This window comes from Biomphalaria glabrata, chromosome 8, assembly GCF_947242115.1.
Source record: "Biomphalaria glabrata chromosome 8, xgBioGlab47.1, whole genome shotgun sequence".
In the NCBI taxonomy this organism is placed as follows: domain Eukaryota; kingdom Metazoa; phylum Mollusca; class Gastropoda; family Planorbidae; genus Biomphalaria; species Biomphalaria glabrata.
The window spans coordinates 40,615,064-40,635,048 of NC_074718.1; the positions used below are offsets into that span (position 1 = coordinate 40,615,064).

At 35.0% G+C, this 19,985-nt stretch overlaps 1 protein-coding gene across 1 annotated transcript in view; it reads right to left on the reverse strand.

The window, feature by feature from the left end:
- The window catches only part of LOC106057354 (gamma-aminobutyric acid receptor subunit beta), a 220,201-nt gene that overhangs the window by 24,553 nt on the left and 175,663 nt on the right, over nucleotides 1-19,985 (reverse strand). The window contains exons 6-8 of the mRNA XM_056037848.1: nucleotides 14,944-15,081; nucleotides 13,296-13,448; nucleotides 12,152-12,396 (exon numbers count right to left, since the gene is read on the reverse strand). Coding sequence (XP_055893823.1) covers nucleotides 12,152-12,396; nucleotides 13,296-13,448; nucleotides 14,944-15,081 — 536 coding nt within the window. The remainder of the gene's footprint in view (nucleotides 1-12,151; nucleotides 12,397-13,295; nucleotides 13,449-14,943; nucleotides 15,082-19,985) is intronic.

Genomic DNA, 19,985 nt, shown 5'->3' on the forward strand with positions numbered 1-19,985 from the left:
AGGCCCCGCGCAATCAGTTTCGCATAGGGCCCCGCAATTGCTAGGACCGGCCCTGTGTGTAAGGGACACTGTTTCACGAGTGTTGCATTGTTGTAGCGTTGTAAAGTTTTGTTCTGTGTATGTACCAAAAAACAACAACAACCTTTTCCCACCTTGCAAATCTATAGGGCAAGTTTCATCCGTATCTATGGCCGACAGTCAACGAAGGTCTCACGTGTCTAGCACAACGACCAACCGCCCTTACTTTCCCAATTAAAGTCAGGCATTCTTTAGAGCTGTGTAGAGTCCGGGGGGGGGGGGGGCGTCCTAAGAATCTCTACATTCGAAATCCAAATCCTCACAGAGATTCGAATCCGGTTTGGAAGACCATGAATAAAAAAAAAATACTATTCTCTCCAAGATAAATAATTAGTTAATCATCTAAACATTATATATAATTTTTTAAAAACATTTTTGACATATTCTTCTCATATTCTGTTGCAATAACCATGATCTAAAATTCCGTTTTTGGAGCAGGTCAACAGAAGTGAAATCTAGGAATCAGTCATCTACTGGGGGGAGGGGGGGGGGAAGAGGGACGAGGAGCCGACAATTTTAAATTTTATACGTTGATAGAGTCCATCTCCGCCTTGAAACAAACGAGTTTGTTTGTATAAATTATGTAAAGAGATGATTGTGTATATACAATATATTTAATATGATTGATGTCTGTTGATGTGTAGACAATTAGGTGACAACTGTGTTATAATCTCACAGGTTAGAATAAAACAAAATTATTTATAGCTCAAATAAATTTAATTTTTGAATGTATTAAACTGTTGTTTTTAAATTTCCCATTTTAATCAAATTTTAATCACATTTCCTATACATTTTTTATTAATATCCTAAAATTTTCCCCTCACACACCAATGTAACTCTCTTCCTATTTATAATTGAATGGTTATTTCCCCTTGACAAGCCGACATACTTAAGAAAAGGCAGGCAGTGTTTATCTTTTTATTTTATATTAGGAACTATTCTGATTGTAACATTTTCTTGATGGTACGGAAACATCATTCAGAAATGTCATTCTGAATTCCCACTGTTCCCATAGAGCTATCAAATGTCCGGAAAAGAACGATGTCCGACCTTCACTTTATAGTTAAAGTAAAAAGTTCCCCTTTCAGACCTTGCGATCTGTAGGGCAAATGATGTAAAAGTCATCAATTTCTGTCACCCAGGTTAACAAGGGTGTCACGTGGCCAGCACAACGACCAACTGCATTTACTTTTCAAAAACTAATGTCAGGCACCCATTAGACTGGGTGGACTCAGAGTCGCCCAAAGATCCAGAAATTAAAAAAGCCAAAAATCACTGGGATTCGAACCCGGGGCCCTGGTTTGGAAGCCAAGCTCTTTATCGCTCAGCCACCACGCCTCCCACTTTTAGTTACAGGCAATTTATTCATCAATAAGATTTGGTGGTTTAGTTTCTTCTGGTTCAGTCCCACAAACTCTCTCACAAAGAGCAGACAGATAACATTTAGACAATACTTCTTCACGTGAAGGTTGTTGGTTAGTCAAGGCTGCTCACATGATAGAAAGTTTGTCACAGAGCTTGTCAAGAGAGATGATTTCTTTGCATTCTCTCCCACTCATACGGCTAACGCGGAGAGTTTTCACCGATTCAATGGTCAGTGGAAAAAAAAGATTCTCCGTTGACTCAAAACTCGAAATGACTTGCTGAAACTCTGCTAAGTCATTGATTTTCTTGGCTGATTCATGCAACCCGTTCCACCCACTATGGAAGAAGAGGGGCACTTGTTCGAATCTGTCCCATCATTTGGAAGACGAAATTTGCATTTATCTTTTTGTCTTTGGGAACGCCAGTCGATAGAATATACACTTTACATCATTCATAGTATGCGCTTTGGGGGAATATCGTACCGTGGTGTCCATGTAATCTCTTCAGTTGTATCCCTATTTCATGACAAGTGTAACCAAACTAGTTTTAAAATAAAATCAATAAGTCCATAAGTAAAGTCACCTGTCCTCCTTGTTCCATCAATCCCTATGGCCGGAGATGCTAAGTGGACGTATTTTTATTTGTATCAACGGCTAATGAAGGTATTATACGGACAACACAATGACCATTCACCAATTCTAGTCAAAGTGGATACCGGCTTTCCATATAGAAACCCTTTAATTCACACTTCTCAAAACCAATCCTTTAGCTCCTCCAGGTTTTGTAACCGTGACCATCGGATGAGCTGAATAATCCATTAGATTACATTTTGTACAAAGCTTATATTAACTCATTCTGTCTGTCTGTCTGTGCATGTTATTTCTCTCACACCTATTCTCGGATCAATTTGAAAATTTACGCAATTATTGATTAGCGTAGACAAGCCACGAATCAATAAAAAAAAGTTAACCAATTAGTAAATTAATTACTTGTAATTAATTATTTTGTTAAATACCAAGAATGGAAATTGGTCCTTCAGCATTCTCAGATATGTCTAAATGTGTAGGTTTTAGTTCCCTTAAATAATTTTAACGCTATTTCTCCCTCACGCATTCTCCAATCAAGTTAATACTTTAAACATTTATTTATTGTACCTAACAAAGAATGAATCAATATAAACAAATTAAATAAGTAGTGAATTAGTTTTTGGTTATTAATTATTTTGTCTGATATCGAACAAGGGAAATAACTTCTAGATTATTGATAGATATAGCTGTAATGGCGAGTTTTTCCCTTTTTATAAGCTTTGTTTTTTTTTTTAAGGATTTTAAAAATATTTTGCTTGTTAGATCCAACACTTACAAAGAGAGAGTCTTCGCCAGCTCTATTCCTACCGAGTATGTACACAGTGTGAGATATTCTTGTACACAAAACGATATGAAATGTAAAATATTTTTCTTGAAAATGGTGGCTGAGTGGTCAAGCGAATGGCTTCCGACACCAAAGGTTACAAGTTACAAGAATGGGATTTTGTGCCTAGGGATCTTAGGAAGTCCTAAAGGGTACCAGTCATTACTTTGGGAAAGCAAAGGTGGTTGGTCATTGTGCTGGCTACATAACACCCACGTTAGCCGTCGACCATAGAAAAAAAAAAGCTTTATCGTCACATACGCTTTTCCTTGATGGGATCTTTTTTTTTTTTTTTTTTTTTTTTTAAATTTATATTATTTTTGGGCAACAAGCTAGTGTCAGAAAATGTAATTTAACTTTGTATTTGATGATTGAGGGATAGATAATTCACTGCAAATATGAAAGAGCCAGTTCAAGATTTATAAACATGTATATTTATGAATAATAAACTTCACACACTCAGAAACAATCACACACACACACAGTCCAAAGTCTTGAGAATAACATCTTTAAATAAAATGAATTTAATTTGGTTGTCATTTATTTCTAAGGGACACGTTCTTAAAGATTTGAATACACTTTATCACACTAGAAATACATGCTTTTAATAAATGAAAGTTCAAAGACTCAAAAAAAAAACAAAAAAAAAACAACAAAGATCTACATCGGACAGATAAGTTAACTTAAGACTATTTTGTGTTAATTGTTTGTTATTTTTTGTTTGTTTTGTAGCTGATGAAGGCCTCGAGGCCCAAACGTCCTTTGTTTTACTTGGTCCGGCAGGGTTACATATATGCAAGTTTTTCGTATTTTAATAAATGCTATGCAATTTAAAATATAATTTCGACATTTATGATAGACATATTGGTGGTTCTCAACACAATGTCAAGGACACTAAATTGAGCTTCCGTGTTGCCAACTAAAAGAAAGAAAGTTGAGATAATATTCTGTTTTTATTTTGTTATTGAACGCACTAGCCCATCATTTTACAATGCACAGTTATATCCAGTGGTTTCTCATTTGATTTTTAAATAAGTTTAAGATGCGCCTGTCATAGAAATTATTGCAATTAGGCTTATTTCAATTGCAAACAGAAGAGCTTTGAAAATTTGGTTCTACAGTGTTACAGAAGTGCACAAAGTTTTCCTATATCTTAAAAAAATACTTTATCAACATTTCCTTCATTTTGTACAAAGGATGCCAAATGCAATTTACTATATATAGTTTTTCTGCCTTGTGTGAAAATCTCTAATATTACGTTCATTTAGATAGTTACTTAGAAAAACAATATGATTAAACCAATGCAGCATCCCTTCAGTTCAGTTTAATTTCTAGAAAGAATGTAGTCTTGCGTTTATCTCTGATATTATAGTATATAGACTCTATTTATATGGAACAAACCTTTGGCACAACACAGTCATTACATAAGATTAAAGACGTGTAGTACTAAGTATCAAGTCTACATCAGGTATAGAGTACATAACTTTTAAAGTAAGAACTTCTGATATTAACAATAGTTCTTCAGATCGATGAATAATACATTGCGATGACGTAATCACGGCCATCTTTCATATTCAGGCCGCCCATTCTTCTGTCGCTCCAGGAGCCCAGAGGATTGCACAGGGCCGAGCAGGTGGGCCACCACCAACCGGCCCCGTTTAAAGAAGCGCAGTTCTGGTTCGCGTCTCTGTCCTGATCGTTGTCAATGCTGGAGAAGGGCGTCGCTTGAACAGGCGACAGACAATCGACGTGGCCGCTTAAGAAGTTGAAAGTGATCGCATACTTGAAGACGAAGCTGAAGCCGAGGTTCTCAGGGCTCAAAGAGAAATCGCTGTACCTGTAGCCGTACGGGATGTTATTTACCCTGGTCTCTAAGTATACAACATTCAAGTCTTTGTTCAGAATCTTCATGTTGTCCAGGCCGATCCAAAAGTTTTCAGCGTCGAACCAAAACCCGTGCTTATACTCTTTCCAGCTTCGGCACCTCGGCCTCAGGTACCCGCTGCTCTTAAAGAGATAGGTATTCTGCTTGAAGAAGAATGTGAGGTCGCATAGGGTGCGGACAGGGGTGGAGTCAGTGCTCAGCTGCAGCACCACTTCATGCTCGGCAAAGGCGTAGCCGAACTGGGTCAGCTCGTAGCAGGAGCTAGCGTACCTCTCACAAATCTGGCCTACGAAGCCGCCGTTGCACTGGCACGTGTCTAAAAGATCATCCCACTGCCCGTTGTTCAGACACGGCGACTGCTTCTCAAACATCACGCTCCCATTTGGGTTAGTGGCGCACACGGGCTCAAGCGTGCATCTGGTGTGGTGAAAGCAGCCTTCACTGTTGAAGCTCACCCCCTTGCAGCCGGCGTTGCAGGTGAGGAGGCACTCGTTGATTGCAGAGAAGACCCCGGGCTGAAGCTGAGCGCAACCTTGAACTTTCCGAGTTGTCAAGTTACACATGGCCTTCGAAACGAACAAATAAGGAAAAAGCTGCCCTTCTGCAACCCAGAAAACTGTCACCCATATCCAAAATAAAAACATATCTGTCCCTAAATTTACACAAACTATTCTCATAATCAAACTCGAAAGTCTAACAGGCCTCAAAGTTCCTAAAACAGCTCACCAGCTCTAACGACTCAATGTATAGGTGAAAATGATGACGTTTTTTTAATTCACAAATGTTTTAAACTAAATTTTTTTTTTAATTTAATGAGAGTTAAAAAAAAATATCCAGTGGTTCAAAATATTTGGATAAAAATTTCATATAGTGAGACCTTATCCAACACAATAAAAACAGTTTTTATTGTATGGTACTATGAGTGGGGAAGCCTGTGGATTCCAATCTAGGTGAAGAATTTTTTAACTTTGGGATTTTTAGTCCGTCCAACTCTAATAGGTATCTGACCACTAGTTGGGGAAAGTAAAGGTCGTTGGTCGTTGTTCTTGCCACATAATACCCTCGTTTAACGTTTAGCATAGAAACAGATCGTTTACCGTTTAGCATAGAAACAGATCGTTTAGCGTTTAGCATAGAAACAGATCGTTTAGCGTTTAGCATAGAAACAGATCGTTTAGCGTTTAGCATAGAAACAGATCGTTTACCGTTTAGCATAGAAACAGATCGTTTAGCGTTTAGCATAGAAACAGATCGTTTACCGTTTAGCATAGAAACAGATCGTTTACCGTTTAGCATAGAAACAGATCGTTTACCGTTTAGCATAGAAACAGATCGTTTACCGTTTAGCATAGAAACAGATGAACTTTAGAACGAACTGATAGATCGGAGGGTCTGAAAGGGGTACTTTACTTTTTAGGCTACAATCATAGAACGAAATAATAAATTAACGTGTGGCCCATTTAGGGCTCACAGTTTCATGTTCTTGGAAAAATGTGGAAGAATCTTTGAAATACTTTTGAGGACCTCTGAAGCATGACACTAACAAATGAAGAAAAAAAAGTAGAAGTCAAACAAAGAATGGGCGAGAAGGTAAAAAAAAAACAACAATCATTACTTTTTTTGCCTCGCTAATAAAGATATTTGAGAAACCAAAATGATGCACTGAACTATATAACGCGAGGATAGCTGCTGTAGACAATAGAGTACTTGGGAGTCTAATAGAAGGACAAATTAGTTGAGCAAAGAAAGACAAGAACATTTATTTTCTTTCGAACTCCAAGCAACGCACAACCATTTTTATTTTGAACTGCTAGTGTTTACCTTATTAGTACGAGCTAACTGTAATCACGTGACTCTATTAATGGTACATTTATTTAAGACGACCATATTCTTCTTTTTTTAACTTCATGCTGCTGAGAATTGCGGCAAATTGCGTTTCACCTTTGTGGGATATTATCCTGTGAGGTATATGGCCTCTTAAAAGATAAACTAGTGCTGCTATGAAATTGAGTGGTTAGTATGGTTTATATCTGATGACCCATTTCCAATCGTGTAGCAGAGTTCTTTGTTTATACCGAAAAAAACAACAACAGAATTCGTCAGTACGAAATAAAATATATTTGAATCCTTCAAGTAGAAATTTACGGGCCTTATGTAACAATAGGTCTTACTTGAACCGGTCGTACATATGACAATCCTCAAACAAACAAAAAATGACATAACCCTGTCAAGTTAATGTCATCAGGTCTTTCAAAGCATTTTATGACAGACCAAAGTAACAGCAGTAAGAGAAGATGCATTGAAAAATGGAGGGATGGTATCAACACACGTGGATGGATGTCACAAGTAATTTATGTATAACAAGTGGATGGATGTCACAAGTAATTTATGTATAACAAGTGGATGGATGTCACAAGTAATTTATGTATAACAAGTGGATGGATGTCACAAGTAATTTATGTATAACAAGTGGATGGATGTCACAAGTAATTTATGTATAACAAGTGGATGGATGTCACAAGTAATTTATGTATAACAAGTGGATGGATGTCACAAGTAATTTATGTATAACAAGTGGATGGATGTCACAAGTAATTTATGTATAACAAGTGGATGGATGTCACAAGTAATTTATGTATAACAAGTGGATGGATGTCACAAGTAATTTATGTATAACAAGTGGATGGATGTCACAAGTAATTTATGTATAACAAGTGGATGGATGTCACAAGTAATTTATGTATAACAAGTGGATGGATGTCACAAGTAATTTATGTATAACAAGTGGATGGATGTCACAAGTAATTTATGTATAACAAGTGGATGGATGTCACAAGTAATTTATGTATAACAAGTGGATGGATGTCACAAGTAATTTATGTATAACAAGTGATGGATGTCACAAGTATTGGATGTATAACAAGTGGATGGATGTCACAAGTAATTTATGTATAACAAGTGATGGATGTCACAAGTATTGGATGTATAACAAGTGGATGGATGTCACAAGTAATTTATGTATAACAAGTGATGGATGTCACAAGTAATGGATGTATAACAAGTGGATGGATGTCACAAGTATTGGATGTATAACAAGTGATGGATGTCACAAATATTGGATGTATAACAAGTGGATGGATGTCACAAGTATTGGATGTATAACAAGTGATGGATGTCACAAATATTGGATGTATAACAAGTGGATGGATGTCACAAGTAATGGATGTATAACAAGTGGATGGATGTCACAAGTAATGGATGTATAACAAGTGGATGGATGTCACAAGTATTGGATGTATAATAAGTGGATGGATGTCACAAGTAATGGATGTATAACAAGTGGATGGATGTCACAAGTATTGGATGTATAATAAGTGGATGGATGTCACAAGTAATGGATGTATAACAAGTGGATGGATGTCACAAGTATTGGATGTATAACAAGTGGATGGATGTCACAAGTAATTTATGTATAACAAGTGATGGATGTCACAAGTATTGGATGTATAACAAGTGATGAATGTCACAAGTATTGGATGTATAACAAGTGTATGGATGTCACAAGTAATGGTTGTATAACAAGTGTATGGATGTCACAAGTAATGGATGTATAATAAGTGGATGGATGTCACAAGTAATGGTTGTATAACAAGTGATGGATGTCACAAGTATTGGATGTATAACAAGTGGATGGATGTCACAAGTATTGGATGTATAACAAGTGGATAGATGTCACAAGTATTGGATGTATAACAAGTGGATGGATGTCACAAGTAATGAATGTATAACAAGTGATGGATGTCACAAGTATTGGATGTATAACAAGTGGATGGATGTCACAAGTATTGGATGTATAACAAGTGATGGATGTCACAAGTAATGGATGTATAACAAGTGGATGGATGTCACAAGTATTGGATGTATAACAAGTGGATGGATGTCACAAGTATTGGATGTATAACAAATGGATGGATGTCACAAGTATTGGATGTATAACAAGTGATGGATGTCACAAGTAATGGATGTATAACAAGTGATTGATGTCACAAGTAATGGATGTATAACAAGTGATGGATGTCACAAGTATTGGATGTATAACAAGTGAAGGATGTCACAAGTATTGGATGTATAACAAGTGATGGATGTCACAAGTATTGGATGTATAACAAGTGATGGATGTCACAAGTATTGGATGTATAACAAGTGATGGATGTCACAAGTATTGGATGTATAACAAGTGATGGATGTCACAAGTAATGGATGTATAACAAGTGGATGGATGTCACAAGTATTGGATGTATAACAAGTGGATGGATGTCACAAAAATTGGATGTATAACAAATGGATGGATGTCACAAGTATTGGATGTATAACAAGTGATGGATGTCACAAGTAATGGATGTATAACAAGTGGATGGATGTCACAAGTAATGGATGTATAACAAGTGGATGGATGTCACAAGTAATGGATGTATAACAAGTGGATGGATGTCACAAGTAATGGATGTATAACAAGTGGATGGATGTCACAAGTATTGGATGTATAACAAGTGATGGATGTCACAAGTATTGGATGTATAACAAGTGGATGGATGTCACAAGTATTGGATGTATAACAAGTGATGGATGTCACAAGTATTGGATGTATAACAAGTGGATGGATGTCACAAGTAATGGATGTATAACAAGTGAAGGATGTAACCAGTATTAGATGTATAACAAGTGTATGGATGTCACAAGTAATGGATGTATAACAATTGATGGATGTCACAAGTAATGGATGTATAACAAGTGGATGGATGTCACAAGTAATGGATGTATAACAAGTGGATGGATGTCACAAGTAATGGATGTATAACAAGTGGATGGATGTCACAAGTAATGGATGTATAACAAGTGGATGGATGTCACAAGTAATGGATGCATAACAAGTGGATGGATGTCACAAGTAATGGATGTATAACAAGTGGATGGATGTCACAAGTAATGGATGTATAACAAGTGGATGGATGTCACAAGTAATGGATGTATAACAAGTGGATGGATGTATAACAATTGAAGGGTGAGATAAGTGATGGATGTCAAAACTGAAAATTGGTGGATTTGACAAGTGATAGATGTGGCCAATGATGGATGTGACAATGGATAAATGTGACAAGGATAGTAAGTCATATGAATACAGAAATAAGGGGAATCTAATTCATCAAAAAATAAAACCATTTCTGAATCACTATTGAACATCAGGAATTATCGTTAACAAGTTTTCATTATTCCAATTAACGGATCGAGGTAGACAAATAGAGCATAGAGACACAGATCGTATTCTATCAGTTCAATGTCGCCTCTCCGACCCGACGTAGTCATTGGATAATTTCATTAACGACCGACATTGATGGGGCCAATTGGATCAGTAAGGACAACCAAGTGGACAAGGGTCCCATCGTCCACTTACGAGATTAGTTCGGACTTAAATCTGTTACATCCGGTCATTTGAAGATAAATCTCGTGCCACGCCCCATTTTCTTTTCCTTTAGGCTGTCTAACATGACTTGACATACGCACACACATACACGCAAGAGTACTCACCCAGACAGAACACACACACACACACACAAAGTATTAGATACACATAGTGATAGGAGTACACGCACAGACACGGAAAGAAGTACATAGAAATATTAAAGAATCGAGTGTGCTGTCTATAGCGTCATTTTTGTTTGTTCTTTTTTTGATAGCACATACCATAGACTTATATATTATACTAGACTGGAAACCGGAAACAAATTCTTATCCGCGATTGATCGATTCACAGACCTATATAGGCCTATAGAGAGATTTTTATGTACGTAAACTCTTTTTTAAGCTCTAAGGGGAGTCGCCCCAATCAATCTTTTCTGTCTTAGAAAAGTAATGATCTTTAGTTTTAAAAGTTTAGAAATAATGCAAAATCATTTCTCGGATATTCACGCAAATATATGAAACAATAATCCTAGATGGAAATAATTCATATTGATTTAAATCATCTTATGTACATTTAAATAGATTGATTACCTAGATCTTTCTAGATTATGTATCTAAACACTGCAAAATATTAATTCTGAGAAGAGAGTACTTTTATTTTTGATGTTCAATTACTAGATCTAGATCTAAAAACTAAAGTGTATGTTACATAGGTTAGGGTTGAAAAAAACAAACAACTTTACTTTTTTAAACTACTTTACAAAATAACGGTTTGATCCAACTTTCTACAAAATGTTCACGACATTTTTTGTAGTGTTAAAAAATCTCCATGTCCAGTCTAGATATAGTATATATAAGTTTATGGTCCGTACATACACCCCAGAGAGGACATGGGGGGGGGAGATAAAGATAGTAAGAAGCGAGAAACCAAAGACAAATAGATGCCAAGAGGTAGAGGAGAAAATGTCAGAAAGGACGAAGAAAGAAAGGAGAGAAAAAAAATGTGGAGACAGAAATGATGAGAGAGAGATATGCTGACATTGCCTTTGTGTGTATTGTGAAACAATCAGGTGCATACTTAACCTAGTATGTAAATGGGCAATAACCCGCAATAATAATAATTGATACATTATTTGTAAAACTATTTATAGCACTTACACTTTCAAATGTCACACTATTAAAGTTTTACCTACACATTATAGTTAGTCCGTTAATGCTCCTAAGATCTTGGGATGAAGTGATTGGTTACAAAGTAGAAATGATACCACCTCCTCTAGGGCTCTAGCAAGAACTGGATATAACTGCGCAGTGCCTCGTAGCCTCCATACAGATTTAGACATGTTCCAGATTTGCTAACCACCACCCCTCACCCACCATTTAAATATATGGTTTGAGGACACTCATACATGATACAAAATAAGTGACACTGGCTTCACGTACTCTCCACAATGACGTCATCGGAAGTCGAAATTAAGAGAACTATGTAACTGTTAAGGAAATTATTGATTGTTACGCTCTTGCTAGCCGTGACCATGGATGGCCGCAATTTGGGTGATGTATAGATCTATATATCCGAGACCCTTCCTATATGCTCTCTCTCCATATGGATCTATCCAGTGCCATTTTTTCCCAGCTGCTAGTGTTGATATATATATATATATATATATATATATATATATATATATATATATATATATATATATATATATATATATATATATATATAATATATATATATATATAATATATATATATTGCCAGACGCCTCAGGCATTATTGGAGTCTTCCCAGGATTTCTCTCTTTGTTTCTTAGTTTCTAGATCTGCTTAGACTAGATTCTGTCTACATTTGCCCAGATTCGAACTGCTTTATCCAAGCGTATTGACATGGAGCTGTAAACGAATGTAAAAGGTAATCCGTCTAAACTATATGTCTGAATACGGCGCCACTTACCATGGGGTCACACTCCTCCACCCTTTTCCTGACGCTGGTCGCCCTCTCTCGCAGCCGTTTGGCTTTTCTCTTCGCCCTGGCGCCCCAGTATGTGTAGTTGACCGCGGCGTACTCCAGGAGGGCAGCGAAGACGAAGACGAAGCACATGACCAGGTAGATGTCAATGGCCTTGACGTAGGAGATACGAGGCAGAGATGACCGGACACCATTGCTGATGGTTGTCATGGTCAGTACAGTGGTAATCCCTGTAACAAATCATATTATTAGGAAACAGTGAACTAATGTATACTAAAGTCATTTTCCTGATTTAACATGTGAAAGTTGAAGTCAGTGTTTCTCAAACATTTACTAGTGACACCCCAGCTAGAGAGCAACATTGACTTCTACGCATTCACGTTCTAACCCAACCCAAGGTAGTTAGGTGGTCTGGGACGGAGCCCCAACTTCAAGCTTTTTCTAGCATTCTAAACCTCAAAATGGTACTCTTCTGGTACCTACCTCGCCCCATTTCTTCAAGTAAAAAATAATTATGTCGAATTAAGTTAAATTATGAAAGGATTGCAGGATTTTGGAACAGAAACGTTAGGAATAGAAGTCATCGTAGCACAATCACCCTCGCTTTCGACAAGGCGTTTTATGGTACGTAAAAAAATGTCAACATACTGATGGCACGATGCCACATCCCTCTGAAGAAATTTGACTTTCTGTCCTCAGAGAGAATCGGATTAGCGAAGACGTAAGGACGTATCTTCTTTCAGAGAACATTTGGAATCTTGTTGCAGACAGGAGCCTACTTGTAAAATTAATTGACGTCACTTAATATAAAAATATAATTTTAGAATATTATCTTATCTTATAAATTATAGACGCTACCTCGAAAAAAAAAAGAAGATGGGTTTCATGTGTCAATGTAGTCATGCCAGTTAGTCAGTGACTTAAACTCTACTACATTTAATTAATTCAAATTCAAATATCGATTTATAAAAGCATTAAAAAAAAATAAAAAGATTTTCCTCTTAAAAAAAAAACTGGCGTCGTGTCCCCCCCCCCCCACTTCCTCTGTCAACACGACGCGCCCATTACTTTGAGAAAACGAAGGTTTAAGTGGTAGATACTACTAAATCAAGTCATTCAAAGCACTTACCTAATGCTACCCTCGCTGACGTGGCCTCGTGGTTGATCCAAAAGGACACCCACGATAACATAACAATCAGTATAGAGGGTAGATATGTCTGAAAGATGAAGTAGCCGATGTTTCGTTGGAGTTGAAATATCAAAGATAACCTCTGGTAGTTGCCTGAATTAAAAAGAAACCCATGAGTTCAGTAGCAAACTAAAAGAGCGAACTCAAACTTTCAATTCAAGTTTTACTTTATAAAACATATGAGATCTATTAATAGCATCTCATTATTCATTCACATTAAGTGAAACACACACACACTCACACATACATACATACACACATAATACATACATACATACATACATACATGCGTACATACATACATGTATATATATGCAGGGCCGGCCCAAACAATAGCGGGGCCCAATGCAAATGGATTGCGCGCAGCCCAGTCAGGCTAGGGATAAAGATAATAAGTGAAAATTAAGTTTTTTAATTAGAAAATAAATACGTCTTCACATATTTTTTAATTAAATGAAAGCTGACAATGCCGTTTTTTTTTTGTCGCAGGTAGGATTGGCGTTTACCATATTGAATGACACCCCAAAAGGACAATTTCGTCTATTTTTTATGAGTTTTCGGAAGCTTATAATAATTTCACGAGATTTCCACGATATTGAATGACACCCCAAAAGGACAATTTTGTCTATTTTTTATGAGTTTTCCAGGACTTTTTCGTATATTTTGCAATTTCAGGAGATTTCGATGAGCTCTTGGAAAATCAATTAAAAGTTATAATGGTTTAATCTAATAATTTACACCTAGAATTAGAGCGGGGCTTATGAAAGTGCGGGGCCCACTTCGGCCGCATATGTTGCAGTGGCCTATGTCCGGCCCTGTATATATGGACGGATACAAAATCTTTCATAAAGATTAACATATGAGACTCCACAGGGCCGGCCTAAGGCCGATTCTACAGATTGCTCCAAATTGGGCCCGCGCCTGACAGGGGCCCTGCTAATTAGATTTAGCATATTATTTTCAGTCATGGCTCTTGCCAGAGACTATTAAAGATGTAGGATGTAAAGGGTTAAGAGGAGAGGTGTCAACCCACATGTTCTAATTAGTTTTAAAGTGAAAGAAGTTCTATATGTATCAATATTTCTTTCGTTTCTATCCAATTTGGGTTGATCTTTTGCTTTCTAATGAAAATCTTCGAGTACTTTTGTCTTGGCGCCTTCTCCAGACCAGACGTTTATTGACGTTTACAATTTGAAAGGATAACGCTGTCTTGTGTCCAACCTATTTCAGCAAGGGCGACACACACATAAATATATATTACATATATATTAAGTCATTATTTGTTGTGGTCGGTTTTGTGAGAAAGTACTTAAAAGGATGTGACGTCATAAAAAAGGTAGTCTTCAAAGTCTCTGTTAATTGATTGTTATGTTTAAGTGCCTATAGAAATTTATTTATTCTTTGTGAAAACGGAACAATATGAGTCACCGAAGGCTTATTCAAAACATTCGTCCCCACCCCCCCCCCCCCCCATTTAATATTGCTCCATTTTCCTGCACTGCGGGCAAAATTCTCTATAGGTATCTGAGCATCAAATACAAGATGTGGCCCGCGCGCCGTTGGGTATCAGTGTGAAAGGTCCTCGTACCTGTAAGTAGTCCTTCCACCTTGTCGATCGTCTGGTAGTTTGTGATGGAGAACTGCGGCAGCGAGACGTCCTCGACCCCGGACACAGCGTTGCGGTTGTTGAGCCAGTACAGGACTATGTCGTCCATGGTGTAGCCGTCTGGTGAGCAGAAATGGAGAAACATGGGCTCGTGGTGAGTGACTTTTGTATTTGCTAATATTTGTTCTATTGTTTTGTTATGTGTTATATGTGTTTTCAATGTCTGTCTTGTTTTGTTATTTCACATTATTTAGTTGCAGTGTACATGTATTTTATATGGGTATCATTTACGTCCATAAGATACTGAGAAATCTACTATTGACTAATAAAACTTCAAATAACTTGAATAACTTCCTTTTGTGAACAAAACTAAATAATGCTTTATTTATAATGTAGACAAAATCAATTTGTGATCAAATGAATTAAATGTAGTAGACTTTAGTAAATAATATTTTTTAACAAAATCTCACTCACTACAATAACACAACCTTTAAATCTCAAGTTCTGGTGTCGTCTCCCCTAAGACCAAGTTACGACAATGCCACCTAAGCCGCCATATAAACACACTTACGCACATACTTCATATCACTTATCTTATCTTATCTTTATAAACTATAGACCATCCTTCCAATGGGAAAGTATGTACGTGCCGCTCGTATCAATATGTTAATCTAGTCGTGCATGTTGATTATTGGTTTTCTTGGCTGATTGTAATGGAGTGTGTGTGTGTTTGTTGTGTGTTTACATGGTGACTGTGGGAAGAGGTTAGCGATTAGTTCTGAATGATGCAAGAAATGTGGCAAGAAAGGTGGCATTGTCGTCATTCGGTCTTAGTTAGGACAGACGACTCCAGAACGTGAGACTGAAAGGAAGTGTTATCGTAGTGAGTTAGAGTTTGTTTAATATACCATCTTATATTATTACTAAAGTCTACTATATTTATTGCATTTCATCACAAGTTTATTTTTTGTATATTATAATACAGTTATATTTAATATTGTCCACAAAAGAAGTTATTCAAGCTATTTTAAGTTTTACAAGTTAAGATATAATGCGCAGTCTACCAGCAGTTTTGTGCTACAAACAAATGTCAGCCAATAACACATATTCAGGTAATCTGTTCCATGCTCGAAAGGCACTTGTACGAATTGATCCTAGCATAGCAAATAAGAAATGTGCATTATTTTGTCTTTCTGAGTAAATGTGTATCCAGTTTGAAGACACATGTCTGGCCACATTCAAAACAAAAGAATTGTTAATAATTTAGCTTCAAGTGCTTACACTATTCGAAATTGCCATTCTAAATAGATATTATCATTTTTATAGAACAAAGAAAAAAACAACAACTCATATTACAAACTAGTTTTAAAAAACAACTATAGTTTATTAAAGTTATATAGTTTATTAAAGTTATATAGTTTATTAAAGTTATATAGTTTATTATAGTTATATAGTTTATTATAGTTATATAGTTTATTATAGTTATATAGTTTATTAAAGTTATATAGTTTATTATAGTTATATAGTTTATTATAGTTATATAGTTTATTAAAGTTATATAGTTTATTATAGTTATATAGTTTATTATAGTTATATAGTTTGTTATAGCTATATAGTTTATTAAAGTTATATATTTTATTATAGTTATATAGTTTATTATAGTTATATAGTTTATTATAGTTATATAGTTTATTATAGCTATATAGTTTGTTATAGTTATATAGTTTATTATAGTTATATAGTTTATTATAGTTATATAGTTTATTATAGCTATATAGTTTGTTATAGCTGTATAGTTTATTATAGTTATATAGTTTATTATAGTTATAGTTTGTTATAGCTATATAGTTTATTATAGTTATATAGTTTATTATAGTTATATAGTTTATTAAAGTTATATAGTTTATTATAGTTATATAGTTTATTATAGTTATATAGTTTATTAAAGTTATATAGTTTATTATAGTTATATAGTTTATTATAGTTATATAGTTTGTTATAGCTATATAGTTTATTATAGTTATATAGTTTGTTATAGCTATATAGTTTATTATAGTTATATAGTTTATTATAGTTATATAGTTTATTATAGTTATATAGTTTGTTATAGCTATATAGTTTATTATAGTTATATAGTTTATTATAGTTATAGTTTGTTATAGCTATATAGTTTATTATAGTTATATAGTTTATTATAGTTATATAGTTTATTATAGTTATATAGTTTATTATAGTTATATAGTTTATTAAAGTTATATAGTTTATTATAGTTATATAGTTTATTATAGTTATATAGTTTACTAGACATATGTTACCCGCGACCCGCGGGTCTTTATTTGCGCATTACTGTTGATATAGTCACTGAGAGTGTTTTGTAAACAATTAAACGAAATAATAATGTAATAAGTAAAGCGAATGTGTCAATGTAAAAAATAGTGTGAATGAAGCTATCAAATCAAAATAGCTAATAGGCTTAATTAAATCCATTTTTTTTTTCAAATTAAAACATTTGCTTGTAGGCCTACATATATTTGATTAAAATTTGAGATGAATAGACTACATTTTGTTCATGTGTATAAAGTATAAAGTAGATCTTGAGGTAGACGTAGATCTAAATCTACACTAATCTAGAGTTCTGTGCTGCGCATGCGTGAACTCTTTTTCATGAAGGAATATAGGCCTATCTCAACACGGCTACGCAGCTTTAGCGAACAGCGAACGAATGTATTAAAAATGCTTTAGAAAACAAAATTGAATGTTAATTTGATTAAAATATCAAATGAATGGACAATAATTAGTATGTTTATGTGTTAAAGCATAAAACTATCTTTGCGAAAAGAAGTTTTATCATCTTAGAGTTCAGTAAGAGTTTTAGACCTAGGCCTAGGAATAGATCAGTAGAGAGATGTGTTAATGTGTAACCATTTGGTAATGTCTAATGAAAGAATGTTCGCCAGGAAATCTGTAGATATCAGGAACTAATTTATGTAAAAAATGCTTTTGAATAATCTAGTGGATTGGATTTATATGTATGTTAAACTTAGCTAATGATCCTTTCACGTTATTTCTCTTTCGCTACGAAAATAAAATTAGTTTTGCGAAAATGGGTTTACCCGAAGTCGATACATTCATATCTATTAAAAACGAAAAGAGCGATAGCTTTGTTAAATAAATGGGATTATAAAGTGAACAATTAAACGAAATAATTTTTAGTACGCGATTCATGAATGAATATAGATCTAGGCCTATCTCAACTCGGCTTCGCAGCTTTCATAGGTGAATGTAGCTTTAGAAAACCAAATTTGAATGTTTATTTGATCAAAATATGAAATGAATGGACTTTAATTAATATGTTTATGTGTTAAAGTATAAAACTATCTGTGCGAAGAGAAGTTTTATCATCTGAGAGTTGAATTAGAGTTTTAGATCTAGGGATGGGATTATAAAGTAAACAATTAAACGAATTAATATTTAGTACGCGATTCATTACGGAATTGTCTAATGAAAGAATGTTCGTCAGGAAATCTGTAATCACAGATATAAGGAACTAATTAATGTAAAAAATGCTTTTGAAACACAAAATTGAAGGTTAATTTTATTATATAATGAAATCAATGGATCTTCTTTTGTCTTTTCATGTGTCAAAGTAAAAAACTATCGGCGCAAAGTGTATTTCTTAAAATTAGATCTAGGTCTAAATCCTTTCTATCTTTTCTCATGTCAACATTGTAGACATGGCCTAGATCCATAAAATACTATAGCTGTAATAGAGTCGGACAACTTTATTTTTTTTGAGGGTCTTACATTTGTTTTAGGGCTACAATACATTCACTAAGGTCTAAGTTGGTACCCAAGGAACATTCCTGCCTAGTTTTATCAAGATTGGTCAAGCGGTTTTGATGTCTATAAGTAACATACATAAATACATACATACATACCCCTCACATTCTACTTTATAATATAGATTACAAGATATGATATCATGTCTCTGTATGATTTATACGTATCGTGCCAGATATAACCCTCCAGCTATACTTCATGTTTAGATCCAAAAATATAAATGTCACTTAAGAAAGAAATAGCTCAAAAACGTGATGCAAGTCATGAATGTGATTGCCCGTTCCGAGACGTGTAGATGTAGCTTAAGATAAAACATGGATATAGAAATAAAGAATTATCTGCGTTCTTATTTATAAAGTGTTATCAGTGGTATAGATTGTATGCGTATGCGTTTCCTAGGAAAGGGAGTGTTCATTTGGTGTAGTAGTGTAGACTGATGAAACCATGAGCTGGTCTGTCAAAATTTATGTTAAAACGTCAAGAGAGTGATAGTGATAGATGAATGTCAAACTGATCAGAGACGCAAGAGAATAAAGACATGTTTTCATAGTGAGTTAATTTCTGTTAAAATACATCATTTTGTTACTAATAGATTCGTGCATCTTCAGTTAAAACTGCGTACATTGTGACGGTCAATGTGGAACCCGAAATAGGGATATCGGGAGGACATATGAGCCTCACAATTAGAAAATGTAAATTCACTGTCGTCTTATAAAATTAATTCATGTATTTCATCTGGCAAATATATAGTGGAATATTGAAGAAAGCAATAATATTTGAAGAATATCAAAACAAACATAATGTATCTAATAAAAAACGTTCACATTGTCTACGAATGTGTCTTTACTGTTATTGTTATCTTTATGTCAATAGTATTACATGGGCGTAGGCAGGTTTTTTTTCTGGTGGGGTTTGGGGGGGATTCCCCCACCCCATATATATATATATTATATAGTACATTGGTTCGAGGAGGCGTAAGCCACGAGTTCGAATTCATGTCGATCCCCTATTATGCTATTAAAACAATTACAGTAAACTTCACCCAGATATCTATCCCTTTCTGTCTCCCCCCACCCCATTTTTCCTAATTGATCCAGATAATTTATAGAATGATAGCGTATTGAGAAAGCTAAACGAATGAAATGGCGCTAAAAAAAAATATTGTTAAAACTATTTCTAATAAC